Source organism: Nannospalax galili, unplaced genomic scaffold (genome assembly GCF_000622305.1).
Source record: "Nannospalax galili isolate Female #2095 unplaced genomic scaffold, S.galili_v1.0 scaffold449, whole genome shotgun sequence".
Classification (NCBI taxonomy): domain Eukaryota; kingdom Metazoa; phylum Chordata; class Mammalia; order Rodentia; family Spalacidae; genus Nannospalax; species Nannospalax galili.
This window is the reverse complement of record NW_008360312.1, coordinates 694,610-712,708: the sequence shown is the minus strand read 5'-3', so window position 1 is coordinate 712,708 and position 18,099 is coordinate 694,610. Positions and strand designations below refer to the sequence as shown.

The 18,099-nt window shown below is 39.4% G+C and overlaps 1 protein-coding gene across 1 annotated transcript in view; it reads right to left on the bottom strand.

Annotated features, from left to right (window-relative positions):
• Nucleotides 1–454: 454 nt before the first annotated feature.
• The window catches only part of LOC103727085 (hyaluronidase-4-like), a 25,192-nt gene continuing 7,547 nt past the window's right edge, over nt 455–18,099 (bottom strand). Inside the window, exons 2-4 of the mRNA XM_008824876.1 lie at nt 12,099–13,101; nt 3,004–3,093; nt 455–892 (exon numbers count right to left, since the gene is read on the bottom strand). Of these exons, the coding sequence (XP_008823098.1) occupies nt 482–892; nt 3,004–3,093; nt 12,099–13,052 (1,455 nt within the window). The 5' untranslated portion in view covers nt 13,053–13,101 and the 3' untranslated portion in view covers nt 455–481. The remainder of the gene's footprint in view (nt 893–3,003; nt 3,094–12,098; nt 13,102–18,099) is intronic.

Below are 18,099 nucleotides of genomic sequence, written 5' to 3'. Positions count from 1 at the left end.
AAAGCAGAAGCCCAGATGATGCTGAGGCTGGAACAGGAGAAACTGCATTTCACCTTCTGTGACGGATGAGGTGACCAGGTCATGCCTGAGGTGACCCTTTCTGTTGTATCAGGTGATTACTTAGAAATCTGCCTTTAAATAAACTGCGACCTAGAAAATATCCTTGAAATCAATAACTTAACTCTCAGATGTATACTTTCACACATGTACAATTATAAAGACTATAATATACTAGCTTTGATTTGAATATAATTTAAATACTCTAGTAAGGAAGCAACATATATCAACCTCAACATAGTCTGAGTTCTGATTTCTAACCAAAGTTGTGACAAATAAAGTAATAGGTTACTATTTATGTTGTAAAACATATGTTTGCTTCCAGTACCTCTCAGAGGAACTTGTATGGAGAAAAAGGAAATTATTGTAAATTCCAATTGTTCCCTAACAGTGTACTCTAGGAGCCACACAATTCCCTTTAAACTCAGTTATGCCACCACTTAATGCTTTGATAACCTGCTAAAACCATCAGATACAGTGTCACTGGTGAGCTGGAGAGAGGGGGAACTGCAGAGCGGCCATCTGCCTTCTTCATTTCTCTGCAATCAGCCCCTTCATATCCCTGATAACAATGACAGAAAAATTTCTCTGCCATCACAGCTAGGTCGGCATCAGACGCTCTGCCCTTCACATTGAATCCCCCATCCTCATTGGCCTCTATGTGGTAGCTTGCAGGGTTCAAGTGGAGGTAATCTGGAGCTTTCCACATCTTCCTTATGCACCTCCCATTATTTCTGCAGAGGTGACGGCTACAGACCTCAGCCGCTCTGGTCACATTGACTATGTAGCTCCCAAAATCAGAACTCACGAAGTTCTTCACCTTTGTACAATTGGCCTAGAAAGGTACAAATAAATAGACTTTAGTATATCTCCTGCTTAGAGATTTTAGACCCAGGAGGCAGCTCTTTAGACTTGAAACTGGATGTCAGCTCTTGAAACTGGATGACTTCCTTCTAGTTAAATTCTTAGGCTCTACTATACACTGAGGTCCCAGGTGGGAAATGAGAAAGGTTCTAGAAGCAGGAGATGTTACGGTACAGCAAAGGAACTGAACCTACAAACAGGCCTGAGTCAACATGTAGTTCAGTGTTACCATGCCAACATTGCAGTTATGCCTGAGTAAGTAGTCTGACTCTTAACTACAGTTCTAAGAATGGGCTCAAACTCAGAGGGCACCCACTGTTCTGTTCTAGCTGTGTCCTGGAGCTGTACTGCTAAGCCAGGCTAACCTGAATTTAATTCAAAACCATTTTCCGTCTTCAACTGGAGAGCTACAAGCTTGGATCCACCCTTATGTTATCAGACAATCTTGCCCTTTCATCCCTAGGCCTAAAACATCTCTACACACAATGTCAATCATTCTTCTCAGTGTTCATTGTTTTCAAGGAAGATATTAATATGAACGCTGCCTTTCCGTGCTTCTATTTCTTAATTCACAAGAATACACACATTCATTCACTATCTGTGAATGACAATTGAGGTTCAGAGGGATCAAGGTCAAGCGTCCAGGTCACAAGAGCACATGGATCAGTGGGCTTGTTAGCAGTAGTTTCTTGGTTGCAGGGATAATTAAAAGTCATTGGTCCAGATACTGCGCATTGTGTAAAAATCATTCCTAAATGTAGGTCCATTACTTTAATTCACACATTGTTCTTCTTCTTCTTTTAGCTTTCAAAGTAGTGAGTATAGAAAGGAACAAACAAACTAGAAAACATGCTAGAGCTCCTCCCCCAGGTGACCTTTTAGGTGTGTGTTGCTCTTCCTGGTTGTGTTAGAATCTGAGTTGTCCATATTCCACTTATTATAGACCCTATCACCAGTAGCATCCTGGATTTCCCTGTTAATCATTCCTAAACTTCATCTGTTCTGGGCTCTACACACAAATAAAACACAGTAAAGTTTATAAATATAAGTAATTTGTGTGTGTGTGTGTGTGTGCGTCTGTCTGTCTGTCTGTCTGTGTCTGTGTGTGTGTGTATTTCCTGGAATGTATTCTACATAACCGTTACCTAGTTTTCCTACACCATTTCCTGATGAAACTCTTTCTCATGAGCTTTCAGTCAGCAGCTGAGACTCTCATTCTCTGTGTGATTCTCATACATGAGCATAATTCTAAGTATTTTCATGAATGATGTCTTTGTAGCAACAAATTGAGCCAGTTCTAAAAGCAATGAATGATTATCATGGACTTTTAAAATTTTTTCAATTTAATCAAAAGTGTTGAGGATACAATTATAATTTCATGTAAAATGCATTATATTAATACTTCAGAGATTTAAAAAAAGGACGCCTGAAAATATAGAAGAGACTGTAACTAATGTGGATTGATAAAAACTAGGAATATTTCTTGGACTAAAAACTATTTCGGCTGGAGGAAATTTGAAAATACATACATCTGAGTCTTATTTTAAATGCTATTCATTTCCATCTGATTTCTCTGTAGAGAAAAAAAATAATAATTGAAATGGCAAAACTAAAGCGTTAGCATCTATTTCTATTTCTGGAAATAAGCTAAACTTTTCACACAGTGGTTCAATGGAAGGGGTCCAGCCTCAAAATATCTGTGGTTAATACCAATCCTATAACAAACTAGTCTAACTAACTGGTTGCCCTGTTTAAATTACCTCCTTTTTTTTCCTTGTCTACTAAGGAGACGATGTTAGTAGCTGACATGACCAACATGTGAGTTGACCCAAAAGGAAGAAAAAATCTCTTAACTATTCTCTTATTGCATAATAAATATTCAGCAAATATCAGTGTTACAATTGCCATCTTTTAAAAAATTAACAGTTTTGGCCTCATCTAAATACTAGACACTGCTTTAGACTTTTATCCTAAATCTGTCTTGCTACAGCAATAATAATGCTTCAGTTAGAGTGAGATTTACAGGAAAACAGAGCAAATACCTTAAAGAATATTAAATATATCCTCAAGGTACTGACTCACCTCAGATGAAGTTAAATTCATGTCTCCCCAAACAACAATGCCTGCAGCTCCCAAAGCAGCACTTTCTCCTATGGTACTAATCAGATCTTGCTAGATGAAAGAGAACACAGTTCATTATTCATCTGAGCATAAATCAACTCAGCAGAAATTAAGATTAGAGACTGAACTAATACACTCCACAGACATTATTCTTCACTTTCCTAGAGTAGCATACAGATGAAATGAACTAATGCCCACAGTCACACTCTCTGACCATATTTTTTCAAGAAAACTATCATTTTGACAGTCAAGGTATTATTTTGTTCTGTTTTTCTCTTTCTGTTTGTTTCTTGATTGATTGCTTGCTTGCTTGATTTTTGACAGGGTCTTCCTTGTCACAGGCCACCTGGAAGTCAAGATGTGGACCAGGGTGGCCTCAGTCTCATGAGATCCATCTAAATCTGCCTCCCTAGTGCTTGCAGAGCCACCAACATGTCCAGCATCAGAGTATTATTTTGAAGACTATTAGTCTATAAATAGTCACAAAGGTTGTTTCTTTGAAGTTGATTGGGAACGTTCACTCACAAGCTAGCTACATGTATAAATGCATAAACAGAATCCAAAAGTTCTCCTTTCCCAAAGAAAGCCTCTTAGCTTCCTTTTCCATCTTACCATTACCTCTGTGGAACACCACCTCCACAGTGACTCACATGGCTTGTGCCATTCTGAATTCAAAGCCAGGCAAGGAGACAGTGTTAATGGTGTTTGAGGCTCTGACTTTGCCCAGCTTTTATGTTTTCTCATGAAATCACCTATATTTAATTTCAATTTAGTAGATTTATTGGACTTTATTTATGACTCATCTAGCAATGAAAAGTCCACCAGAATTTTTTTTTCAATATACTTAAAATAGAGGAAATCAAGGTTTCAGCAAGAGTATTTTGGTTTTTCTCAGCATTAAGGAATATTATTTTATGATACCAAATGCTGGCTAGGATTTGGAAAAAGGGGAACACTCATTCACTGCTGGTAGAATTGCAAACTTGTGCAACCCCTTTGGAAAACAGTGTGGCGAACTCTTAAAAAACTAAAAATGAAACTACCATATGACACAGTTATACTACTCCTTGGCATATACCCAAAGGACTCATCCTATTGCAGAGACATTTGTACATCCATGTTTGGTGCTACTCTTTTCACAATAGCTAAGAGATGGAAGCAACCTAAGTGCCCCTCAACTGATGAGTGGTTAACAAAAATGTACATTTACACAATGGAGTTCTATCTAGCAGTAAAGAAAGTTGAAATAATGAAATTTTCAAGTAAATGGATGGATGTAGAAACTCTTATACTAAGTGAAGTAACACAGATCAGAAAAATGAAAGACGTATGTTCTCCCTCATCTGTGGATCCCAGTACTAAATCCTTACAAGTAAGTGCATATCCTGAAGCAACGCAAGACCAGGAATATGGAAGGAAAATGGGGAGATAAAGAGAAAGAAGGAACCCAAGACAGACGCTTAGTAGGATAAAGGTGTTATTAATGGAGAAATATGCAAAAAGAGGGTAGTTAAAGGGGGGAGGAGAACTATACAAAGAAATGGGAACAAAAGGGGGGAAAATTCTCCAGATACACAGTTAAAAATAAGAAACGTAAGCACAGAAGGAACCCCTACGGGGATGGAAGAAAGCCTTTCCAAAAGCAATACAGTTGTTAAACGAAAATCCCAGTGCCAGAAGTGGGTTGTCCTCTATGAGCTGTTAGTTTTAGGGATGCTCAAGGTCCCCAAAACAATAAAGGCCTTTGTCAATAATGTTGGTTGTACACCAGAAGTGGACAGAAAAACCCTATTGCTGAAGACACTGCAAGATATGAGCATGAGAGAGGGAGATATTAAGCTTGGACTACACTGGAAGCTCCCTACCACTGGATTGGTGGCTTTCATGGTGCCAAAAGGCAACATGCAGATGATTGGGGGAGAATAGTCCTCTATAATTCTCCTCAACAACAGGCCCTCACGTGTTGCACTGCCAAGGTGTTCCTGCTGGTGCAATAGTGGTGCAAATTTTCGATTGGGTATAATGCCCACTCCTAAGGGTGGAATACACATCTGGTAATGTAAACCTGGCCAAACCCCTGTGGCAGGGGAGAATACAGGCCCCAGTGGGAAGTCACTGCAGTTGCTTTGTTAGATGGAAATAATGTACCTGATAAAGTCCTGACCAAGCATTTGTGTTTACAGCCATAGGTTAAGTTATTATAGCAATCACCATTTAGATATTCTTGCTTCTTGCTGTATGTGTGTTTATAGTAGATGGAATCCCACTCAAAATGGCCAACAGCCCATGGAAAACAGATGACTCAGAGACCCAAAAGTTCAGTGTCATGCCACAAAAGGAGGACGATCATCCCACACCTACCACCCCCTCCAAGGCTCAGGGACTTTTGCAGAAGAGATTGGGAGAAACAATGTAAGAGCCAGAGGAAGGGGTGGGGTGTGAACTGGAAGTGTCCTCTGATCACTGTGCTGGCAAGTTATAGTCACACCTCCTTCCAATTCTCATCAAGGCGTCGAGGGAGGAGTCAGTTACCCTCCCACCCAATCTGCATGTGGGAGGAGGGGCAAAGTATATATAAGATGAGAACACCAAGAGGCACCTATCTCACAATTTTGTGTGGCTGTCAGGAGGTCACAGGATCTGTATTTGAGTGTGGACTTCACAGCACAGCCATAAATGTGGGGTGCCCAATCTTCTGTTAATAAATCACTACCTTATGCTCTGTTTAAAAAAAAACAAATAAATAAAAACATTATTTTGAGATTTTAAATATGAACATGGACAGATGTTATTGGTTTACTAGTTTATTAAATTATAGTATAACATATATGAACATATGTTCATATATAACATATATGAACATGGACAGATGTTATTGGTTTACTAGTTTATTAAATTATAGTATAATCTCCCTCTCTTCAGGACAATAAAGGATATCTTTTTCTCCAAAGATAGATGTCCATATTCAGTATTAGAAAATGGTGACTTAGAGGAAAACACAAGCAAACTATTAAATCTTCTTTGCCTTGGCCATTTTATCGTAATATCAGTATTTGAGAGATGAATCCAGTCTGACACATGTATAGCCCACCAGTCAAACTAAAGGTTTCACAATGTAGAATTCTAAACACTTTCATGCACATTGTCCTGGAGAGTTTCAAAAAGTGAAGAGGTATGTTTGAACTGATTTTCCTTTCTGTTTTATATTCATTTCCATTTTCCAAGACCACAGTATCAGTTCAACAGAACAGAGTCCACATACAAAGAGGGGTGGCCTAATAGGTCTCAAATGTGATTATATGGATGGAAAGAGTTTGAAAACTGTCAACAGTCTAATGAACAGAAGCAGAGTAAGAAACACATCATTGATTCAAAGATAAGAATGAGCAAAATATCTCAAGCCATGGACTTTGAAACATCCATGAGTACAAGATGACAGTCACATGGTATGAGCAGAGGGGCAGCAGTGTCTAACAGCCTTCTTAGGGTTAAGGCTTTGTCATCAAAGGAAGAATGAAATATAGCATTTACATTTTGTATTCTTATCTTATTTGATCCATATTGACTAAACATGGAAGCTACAGATATATGTGGTGATAGCCATACAGTCTTACTTTCTGGGTTATGTTAGATTCTTTTCAATGCAAATTTTTTTAGTGTCATTATCAGACACAAATAGCAACTCTTAAGGAAACAGGAGCAGATAATAAAGAAATTGTATCATTGGATTAGTTCACTGACAACTTGGAGAGTTCAGGACAATAACTGAATCACAACCAGCTATTGTTTGGGAATCAGAAAAGCAAGGACACTAAGCTGTTACCGAAGTCATACAGAAAATGCTTTAGTACTAGGTGGGACCATCTAAAAGCATGAACCACATAGATGGTGTTACATAAAATGAGAAGTAAAGTGTGGTAGTTTGAATGAATGTCCCCAGTAGGCTCAAGTATTTGAACACTTGCTCAGTTGGTGGCACTGCTTGTGGTGGGTCATGGAACCCTCAGAAGGCATGCTTTCGCAGGAAGAAGCATATTACTGAGTGCAGACTTTGAGAGTTCATAAGCCTTGCCCCACTTCAGTTCACTCTCTCTGCTTCCTGTGTCTCCTTGAAGATGGGAGTACTCAGCTTTATGCTCCTCCCACCTCCTGTCATGCCTCCCTGCCATGATGGACTCTGATCCCTCTGGAACTGGAAGCCCAATAAACTCTTCCTTCTATAAGTTGCCTTGTCCATGGTGTTTTATCACAGCAACAGAAAAGTAACTAGCACATAAGGCAACAAAGCAGCTGTTGTAAAAGTGTCCCATGGCTGCCTTGCTTGCCCATGATGTTCAGACTCAATATTTCAGAAGTTTATGGTAGGAATTTGGTTACAGGGCATACAGAATCAATCTGGAATCTGAAAACTTCCTCTCTGCTAGTTAGCTTTCACAGTGCCAGAAAGACCATACAGGAAACTGGGGGAGAAATGACATCAATGGTTTGACCCAGCATTAGACAATGCATGTTACAATATTGACTTGCCAAGCATGATGTGACCAATGGTGCAATAGTGGCATGAGTGTAATGGGTGTTGCCAACCATTTTCTGTTTGGATTTGAGGCCAGCTCCATAGGAGGGAATTCATGCCTTGTTCTATAAAACTGTTCAAAAGTTCATGCCTGGGAAGATCATAAGCCCTAGAAGAAAATCTATTATTGTTTTGTTAAACAATCATCTTATCAAACTGCCTTCTAAATACTTAGGCTTGCACCCATATATTTGTGCTATACTAAACTTTAGTCAAGGAAGCACCAATGAATGGTCCCATTACCATACACATATAGGCAGAAGTAATTGGACTCTGTGGGTTGGAAGAAGAAGGAGGAGGAGGGGGAGGAGGGGGAGGAGAAGAAGAAGAGGAGGAGGAGGAGGAGGAGAGGGAGGCGAAGTGAAGGGGGAGGAGGAAGAGAAAGAGCAGGAGGAAGAGGAGGAGGAGGGGAGGAGGAGGAAGAGGAAGAGGAAGATAGAGGAGTCTGAGAGGGGAGTTAGAGGTGGATATGATCAAAATACACTGTAAACATGTAAGAAAACAAGAAGTTGAAGATTGGGATACCTAGAGGACTCATCCTCCAAATTGAAATTTTTGTCTGGAACTTAAAAAGTGTTCGTAGTGCCCCATTACCCCAGTTCTCCCCCAGTGCCTCCCAACTCCCCCAATCTTTCCTTTCCTGACTTCCCTCACTAAAGCCAGGGCTGGTTGAGGAACATAAGGAGGTGGAGGCTTCCTGGTCACTGGAGGCTTGCTCATGTGAGCCTGGAGAAGCAGTGGCACCAAATGTGGGGATCCACGTCAGTTCAATCAAACAAGGGCCCAAAGGGGAGGTGAGAAATAGGTGACAGGCCAGCACTAGATTGAAACTGTTTGAGATTGACTGCTGCTGGGTGAGGGAGAGTATGACTTACATACAACCACTGGATGGGCTGATTAGACTCCAGTGGATGCATTTACACTGAAGGACATTTGGGTACAAACACCTGAATAAATAGGACTCGGCGTGTATGTCAGAGTAAATAGGGTTCAGTGTGTGTGGGGAGAGAGAGGGAAGCATGGATGGGGAAGGGGGTCTGGATTTGAGTTGGAAATGTATGAAATTTTAAAATCTCTATAAAAAATTAAAATTAATTTTTTAAGTGGCCATTCTAGAAAATTGTTTACTGGTGGGAGCCATAATGAACTAAAAGACTTACTAAAGAGCTTCTTTTTGTGTTACCAGGACAGTAATTAATTACAGAGAAATCTTTAAACTCAGAAACACCTCTCATTGTTTTTATAAATCACAGCATTAGATTGTCTAGATATATTAATATATGGGTAGTGTAGGCAGTCTTCCCAGTGAAATGAGGTGTTACTGCCTCTGTATTATTTCCTCAAGCTATGATGCTGCCTGAGATTCTTAGACAAGCCATGGTCAAGTTCAAGTCTTTGATAGTGTTAAAAAGTAATAAGCATTCAACATGCATTTCTGTGGTATTTAAATTTTATGTTTATTTAAATTTTCAGATACATTTTCTCATTTCTTTTCATACTACTTCTGTTCAGTCAGTGAGGAAGGTGATAATGTGTAATGTGGTTTTTTTGTTTTTTGTTTTTCTTTACATTAAGAACTGAGACACTGAGTTTTGGGGAGGTTAAAAGATATACTATCCACTCATAAATTTTTGTTCTAATCCCAACTGTATGTATGCATACATTCTAAATTACAGATATATTTGTGAAAGTCAGAAACAGAAGTCATTCACAGAGTTTAAAAGAGAATGTCAGATATTTTTAAATTTGTGTATAGTCTGTTTTTAAAATTTGTGCGCAGATGGATAGAGTTCAATAAACGCTTGAAAAGTAGCCGGGCTTTCAGAAAGAAAGAGAATATGGAATGAGATGAGGCCAAAATGCTGCTCTTGCTTTCCTGAGAGGGAAGAGAAGCATTTCTGGGGCTGTCACTGCTGAAGAATGAATCCTCCAAAGGTGTGCTCAGTGTGCAGAATGCACCAGCATGTTAGCTGCCTGTTCAAAATCTACACTTTTCCCTTACAGTTTATTTTTTCAAAGTTAAATTTAACATTCAGTTGTGGTGACACAGGCCTTTAATCCCAGCACTCAGGAGGCAGAGGCAGTAAAATCTCCATGAGATAGGGGCCAGCCTGCTCTACACAGCTGGGACTACAAGGAGACCCTGTCTTAAAAAGGCCAATAATAAGTGAGTAAATGAGTAAATAAATTTAACATCACTGAAAAAAAGAACATGTTAAAGTTAAGTATATTCAAGGTGTTTCATAAGATGGTATGTTTTGACTCTCACTGCCAGGGCCATAATTGTCTTGTAAATATTTAGATAACTTTCCTGAAATTTCCAGAAATGATCATCATTCTTCATTAATTTGTAGCTGCTTTTTTTCTAAGTAGTGTAAACATCAGCACACAATAAGACTTTTTTCCTTGTTTTTTGAATGATGACAGGTGGATAGCATTTTCCATATGCCACACGTATGCAGTGCCCCACCCCCTGAATGAGAATGTGTAGAAATGCCCCCATTACTCTACCTGACAATGCCAAGCTCTCAGAACGTCTTTGCACTTTAGTGCAGGCTGGTCAATTGAAATTTATAATGGTAGAGAAAAGAGGAATGGCTCTACTGAAATATAATAAACCTGGTGACAAGTAATAGCGACAACACCACAGCCTTATAAATGGGGCAGGTAAAACAGGTTTCAAGTCTTCTCAATGTAGAAAAATTTACACATAATTATCCAGACCCACTCTTTTCCCTGAAAGTTTCTGTGTAAATGACTAGACTAGCAAAGGGAGAGAAGATTTGGCTGAAGGTGCACCTATTCAAAAGGTGACTTCTGCTACAGATGATGTCTCTGGCAGCATATATGACTTGAGTGAAAAAATAAGCAAGCCCAATAACACCTCTGAGTTGCAGAACTATCTACTGATGACTAAATATTGAATTTAGAAAGCCACACCACTCTACCAGTTTCCCATTAGTAGTAGTCAGAGAGGCAACAAAATCCAAGATGACTCATTCTACAGTCTCACAGACTTTTAACAGATTACAATTTGGGGGCTGGAGAGATGGTTCAGCAGTTAAGAGCGCTGACTGCTCTTGCAGAGGACCCAGGTTCGATTTCCAGCACACACATGGCAACTACAAACTGTCCTTAAATCCACTTCTAGGGGAATCCAAAGCCCTCTTCTGACCTATGTGGCATTGCACGACATGGGTACACTCACATACATGTAGGCAATACATTCATACACATAAAAGAAAAATAATGAATGAAATATTTTTTAAAAAGAGATCACAATTCTTCCCTACTTAAAAATGTTTTAAACTTAATCGCAATAATAAAAGGACACATTACAAGGCTGAGGCGATGGTTACTTAGGAAGTTCCTGCAACACAAGCGTGAGGACCTGCTTTCAGATCCCCAGCACCCACTTCAAAAAGTTGGTCATGGTAGCAACTGTAACCATGGTGTTGGGAGAATAGAGATAGGTGGATCCCTGAAGCTCCCTGACCAGCCAGCATAGCTGAAACAGTGAGCTCAGGTTCAGTGAGAGACTTTGCTTCAAAAAATAAGATGGAGAGTGAATGAGGAAAGCACCCAGTGTTAACCTCTAGCCTCCACACACAGTCACATACATGCACGAAAACCTGCATGCACACAGAAAAATATGAAAGAAATAGAGAGAGAAAGACTCTGTGAGATGAAGACCAACCTGGTAGGTAGGTAGGTAGGAAGGAAGGAAGGAAGGAAGGAAGGAAGGAAGGAAGGAAGTTAGGAAGGGAGAGAAAGCCAGGCTTCATGAAACTTACTATTTTAGCTATTTTTAAATATGCATCTTAGCAGCATTAAGTATATTTATGGGCCAGCAAGATGGCTTAGCTGATAAAAGTGTTTGCCACAAAGACTGACACACCCTAGATGGATCCGCAAACCCACATGGTAGAAGAGAAGCAACTTTGATTACCACACATACACTGTGGCGCACACACACACAAATAAATGTAAAAATATAAATGTATTTACATTGTTGGAATTTTAATGCATTTTCTCAAAGCTGGTACTATGCATTTGAAAGAAAACAATTTTTCATCTCCCTATATTTGAGATAGAGAACACAGAAGAGGAGGGTTTTTCATTCAACTTTCACATGTGTGAGCAAACAAGTCTGTTTTAAAACATCCTTTCTGGTTTTCTAATCTATTCACCACAAACCGTTTCAGTAGTCTTCCACAACAGCCAGTCATAAGGGAATGCAATCAAAGGAAACTCAGTAGCTACTAGCATCACACTTTAGCCCTTTCCTGCCCTACCATGTTCTTCAAAAGACTGTTAACAAGATAAAACTCAGTTTGCATAAAGGCATAATCTAAGTAGATCAATAGTCTAGGAAAAATTACGTACTAGCAGTCTACTAATTGTGTATTCTTTGAGGAGTATAAATCATAAAGGAATGTATTTAGGGAGGAAATCCTATGCCATTAAGAAAGTTGTTTCTTACCTTAGAAAGAAAAAATAAAGGTTCATCTCTGTACCCCAGCCGTGTGTAGACAAACACAGGGAGAGCATAACCGTGGGATGTCATGTTGGAGATTCTCATGGATTCACGCACCCGGAATTGTGAGAAGCGCCAAATGTTTTCACTGTTTTCAAAGGATTTCCTGACAGCAACAGCAGGATACAAAGCCGCACTGCTCTGCCACAGCCAAGAGAGCGCGTTGTTCCTCAGGACTTCCCCTTCTGGGCATGACCCAGTATAGTTCAGAGCATAAAGATTATAATTGTGGCAATCAGGATATAAATAATAACCCCAAAGGCCTTTGGGTCGCCTCCTAATTCCCAATTTGATGGTTTCCTCCATGAAAGCTTTTGCACTTTTTTCAAATGCCTCTTTGGCTAAACACTCAATAGCATTAGCTGAAGCATTCTGTTGTATATTAGAAATAAGCATTCTTGACTTCTGTCTGTAGATATTCTTTGTATTCCAGTTCCTGACCCATTGTGGCCGCCAATATTCCCAGTCTATAACAGCAAGTCCGCTGAAATTTTCAGCAGGGATATAGTAATCAATATCTTGGGCAGCTTTTTCCAGATGTACTTGTAAGCTTAAGTTTTGGGGGAGACCCCCATTGATAGGGACTCCTTCTGCTGTATACCACGGATAATATCCCAATCTGTTAACATAAAATATAGTGACATTTTGCCCCCTGGCTTTGGCCAGAGGGCTTCCAATTACCTGAAATACTGCTAAATTCAGTGTTAAATTATATTTTATCAAGCACAGATCTGTTGGAGCATTCCAGGCAGCTATAAAAGGTTTCCTTTGATAAATTGGAAGGTGAGCAGGTTTTAGAGAAGTCATAGATTTCAGAATAAAAAATACAAGCAGCCCTGATGTAAGGTGTACTGGTTGAACAAAACAAAGTCTTAATTGTCCTTCAGATAACAGTTTCATGATAAGATAGAAACTTACGTTATCTCTTCTTTAATGTAATTCGAAAGACCTGTGGAGACATTTCATCTTCTATTAGTGATTACTTTGAATAAAAAAGTATCATTTATTTATATCAGAATGCAACTTATTTAAAAGTTATTATGATTCCTACATAATCATGTGATTTGTGAGATGTCAAATCACATGTAGCAACCAGGCTTCTATTTAAGGACAGGCAATAAAATCAAATAAATGTTCAAGGAGGACCAAACCCTCATGTCAAGGAAAAAGCATGAATAAGATGTGGCCATTGCTCATGGTGAAAAGCAGATGTGAAATAGTATTCAGAATCACTCTGGAAAGCTCACCAAATCTCAGGCACTGTGTTTGGGTGCCCTTTTGGAACAATTGTTATATTGTAACAATGATACAAGGACATACTTACTTTTCCTTTTCCAAAGGAAGACACTGAGACAGAGATGATGTATCTTGATTGAGGTCACATTACATGAAAGATAAGGCACTTTTAGACAATATGCATAGCAAGTACTGCATAAGTAATTAGAGCGGTTGCTTTGGGGGGAGATGAGAGAACAGAGCTGAGTGCAAAGGGTGATTGCTGCAGCAGAGATGTGCCACTCAGGATGATCTCAGATGGTAAGACACAGAGAGGACGGTAAGTACATTGTCACATTTCCCTTTAGTCATGCTTCTAAAACAACTACAAAATAATTATTTTTATATCGCATCACCAAAGATTTAAATAGTATAAAACCTTTGTATTCTTCTATGACAATAAAATGATAGTGCCTTGTGCTTAAGTTTAGCACACTGGTATTAAGATGTATGGAACACAGCTGTTCTTTGACTATGTGCCCACAAAATAGATCACTTTTTCCTTGTTCTGTAGTGAATTTACACCACATGTGTATTGGTGTAAGATGGAGCCCCTACTTCACTAAATAAGTCAAAAGGTTGAAATCCTTCCCCAGGTTTCAGTGCAGCTTTGGAACTGATACTGACTTTGATAACACCAGTTAGATGCATCCTACTCTAGCCTTTGAGTTGAGGTTTGGGGATTCAAAGAGACTAAGGGGTATTGCTAGTAATGACAAAAATTCCAATGTCCAGGGGCTAGGGAGATGGCTCAGTGGGTAAAATGCTGGCTTCACAAGTGTGAGGAACCAAGTACGGATCCTCAGCACCCACGTAAAACCTGGGTATGGTGGCATTCACCTGTAACGCCAGCCCTGGGGGAATGGAGGTAGGTGGGTCCCTGGATCTCACTGGCAGCCACACTAACTAAATTGATGAGTTTCAGGTTCGGGGAGGGTCCTTCTCTCAAAAAGTAAGATGGAGAGAGATAAAGGAAGACACATGACATTGACCTCTGGTCTCCACATGAATTGCACACACACACACACACATAATTTCCAGTGTCCAGAAGTGACAGGGTTTGGGATTATCTAAAGTCCATGGTGCTGCTGTTTACTGCCAATATTGTTCAAGTAATTCAAAACTTTTCTGTTCACATAAGCACCGTTTTGTTTCCATTCCTGACAGCCGGGAACTGTGATAGGATCTTGTTCTATGGAGTCTGTAGCTTTTGAAAATTTCCTGCAGCCAAGCCATCACAGTACTGCACTTTGTGAGTAATTATCATTTTAATGACCAGAGGTCACCAATCAACAATAACATTTCTTAGGCCTAGGATATTGAAGTGAACAAGATTTCTAAGAAACTTATCAAACCATTAAACTACATTTAAGAAGTCCTAAGTAATAAACATATTTTAAATGTCAGTTTTTGTCAACTAGGGCTAGGGGCACACATCTTTAATCCCAGCGCTCTGGAAGCAGAGGCAGGTGAGTTCCAGGCCATCTGGGGCTACAGGGAGACCCCGTTTCAAAGATACTAAAAAAAAAGAGAGAGAGAGAGAGAGACAGTTTTTAAGATATAGAAGCAAGCCATTTCATTCAATGGACAAATATCTACTCTTCCACAGCCCAAAGATGATTAAAATTACTTACTAACATAAAATATACTATACTGAAGGTATGAAATGTGGATTGAAGTCAATAGTTTTTTTTGAAGGAATCTAATTTTGTAAATACAAAAGGAATTATGGTATTCCAAATTGCATTTTATTCTTGATTTTTTTTTTAATTCTGATTCAGGATAAGAAAAATGGATAGGCATATGAGTTCATTAATGGGTTGGGAGAGCTTTTCTTTAAACTTCAAATTCACTTCCTCTTTGAGAAGACTATATGTGTACAAAGCACAGCTAGAGTGTATCTATTCTGCCATGCACTTGTTTCTTTGTTTTATTCAAAGCAAAGCCTTCCACTGTCTGCTGTTTTCCCTCATCAGGCCACAGCACTTCAGAGTTACTACAGAGTTACTGGGTGATTCTTTTATCCTATCGTGGATTATTATTCACCTTACTCCTGTTAACTGGAGGTCCACATTCAACACTAGATGGCAGGCCTTGCCCCTGACAAAACTTTCTAGCACAGGATGAATGCAGCCAAACTAAATAAGTAAAACTGTGCACATGTCTTCTCTGTGTCTTGGGTTTTGAGTGTATCCTCCTAGTCTCCTAATCAAGCATGACTTACAGATCATGGTTCTTTTCTCTTAACAGGCCTCAGACACTCTGTTCAGTCCCCTGCCCCACCAGCAGTCTCAAGCTGTTTTCCTCTCTGGCCTCCTTCCTTTTCCAAGGTACCTGCCCATGCCTGCCCTTCAGCGCCTGACCTTTACTCCAGAATTCCCCAGATCCCCTTTCCCTCCCCTTTTCCATAGTACCACAGCCCCCACTGCTGAGCCCTTCTCTCTATAGACCAGTCCTTTCTTAGCAGAGAATCCTGATTACTACACTTGACCATGAATCTCCCATAGCAACCTGCCTTTGCTTTCTCACCTCCCTCATCTGATGAAGGTCCATTCCTTTAAACAAAATTCTAACTGGCAGAACTGAGGAAGAGTTGGCAACATAGTGAGGGTATGAATCGGTAAGGAGTTTAACCTGGACTGGTCCCCTGAATTTGGTCATCTGTTACTCTCTGCTTAAGAACAAAGCTTGAATGGGAACATATATAGGAACAAGCTCCCTTCCTTCAATCTGGAATCATTTTTGAAGACAATGTGGATGGAAGTCACGCTGAAAAGGGAGCAGCTTTCTCCTCAGATCTCATCCCCTCATATAAGAGACATGACATGTTTCTAGCAGTCCCCAGGCCCTTACCTCTTTGGTTAGCTCTTCCAAATAGTTAAGAAAGTGGGTGAGATGCCCCTTGGGTGGACACAGGTCTGCCAAGTGTAGACTCGAGAGTCTGCATAGAAGCCTCTCCTCTATTCCTGTTTCCTACCACAAGCTCAGTTGTTTGTAATAAAACATACTTAAAATAAAATGGGTAATCTCAGGACTCAGAATCTGCTAAAGTCATGTAGTTCAGCTGTTAGACATGGGTATTCTCACAGGATAGCAATGTTGGGAAAGTTCATTGTCAGACTACATTAAATGAGACAGCCCAAGGCTATCTCTAAATTTTGTCCAAGCACAGGAAAAAAATACAGTGAATATTCAAGCACAAAATACCAAACCCACTTCACTGGGGAATGAATATCCACTAAAGGAATGGCTGCTGTTCTGACTGTTTTGTTTTGTTTTGTTTTTTGTTTTGTTTTGTTTTATTTTGCTTGGAAGTGCTGGAGATCAAACCCTAGGCCTTGCACACGACTACTGCTCTCCACCCAAGTATCTAGTCCCTCTGCCTTCTGATAATCTACAGTCCAGAGTGACCCACTTAGACCCACTCTCAAATCACCCAACTAAAGCCTAAATCCTGAAGTGGGCTCTCTCTGGCATTCTTTCGTCCCAAGACTCCTATAGGTATGAACATATTTTGAATAAGCAAAAAGCCCACCTCTCTTAGCACAAATGTGCCCCTGGTGGTCTTTGGGGCCCCTATGTGAATACAGGGAGACTTAGTATTCACCCCAGAAATATTTTAGTGATCCAGAATGAGCCTGATTGTAAAGCAGCAGGAAGACCATAAAGAAGTTCTTGTTATCCCCCCAAGTCTGAAATGAGAGTGCTTTCAAGGAGTTATTTGTAACAAATTTATAGTATTTTAACAATCACCACATAAAAACAGTGAAACTGCTTCTTTGTTTTTTGGGTGCAGGTGAGGATCAAACCCAGCGCCTTGGGTGTGATAGACAGCACTGTATCCCTGAGCTACATCACCCGCCCTTGTTTATTCTTTTGTTTGTTTTTTGGGTTTAAATTTTGTTTTGCTTCCAATACAAGGTCTTTCTATGTACCCACGATGGCCTTTAACTTGTGGTCCTCCTGTCTCCACTCCCAAATGCGAGAGTTATGGTTTTTCTTAATTTTGATTGCAGCTCTAAATATCTAGCCTTGTATAAACAGAATCATCTCTTCTTTCATCCATGCAGCAAGGATAATGCTCTTTAAGGTTAGAATAATAAGTGGAAAAACTTAAAATCGTACAATCCCCACTCCGTGTTAATGTATTATGGGAAAAAATTGCGTGCTCAAATTGCAATTCTTCTATTTCTTTTTCATGATTTTGGAATTTTTTAAAATGTCTTTTTAAGACATCTAGTTAAATCCATCCAGGTTTAAAGAGATATCTTTAAAGTTCATCATCCCTAAGGAATTCAGCAAATACAGTTTTATTTCCAAACTCACAAAGAAAGTCTTGCTCCATTCTGTTATTTCATTGCCTATAGTAAAATGCATACATAGCTATCAAATTGAAAGAAAAAGCAGAACCACTTATTTCAAAGCCATATCCTCAGTGCAGCAGTACAAGATACAACCTGCTCTCTAATAAAAAGTTTACTATGGCAGCAACCAATAAGGGGCATCCTGATAAATTTTTTCTCATTGAAAGCTCATTGTTCTGTGTTCCATATATATATAGATACATATATTTTATATATATGTATCTTAATATTAGAGATTTTTCAAAGGGTTATATTCCATAAATTTTTTCTTTTAATACTGATTGTGTCATGATACAATCCACTTTGGG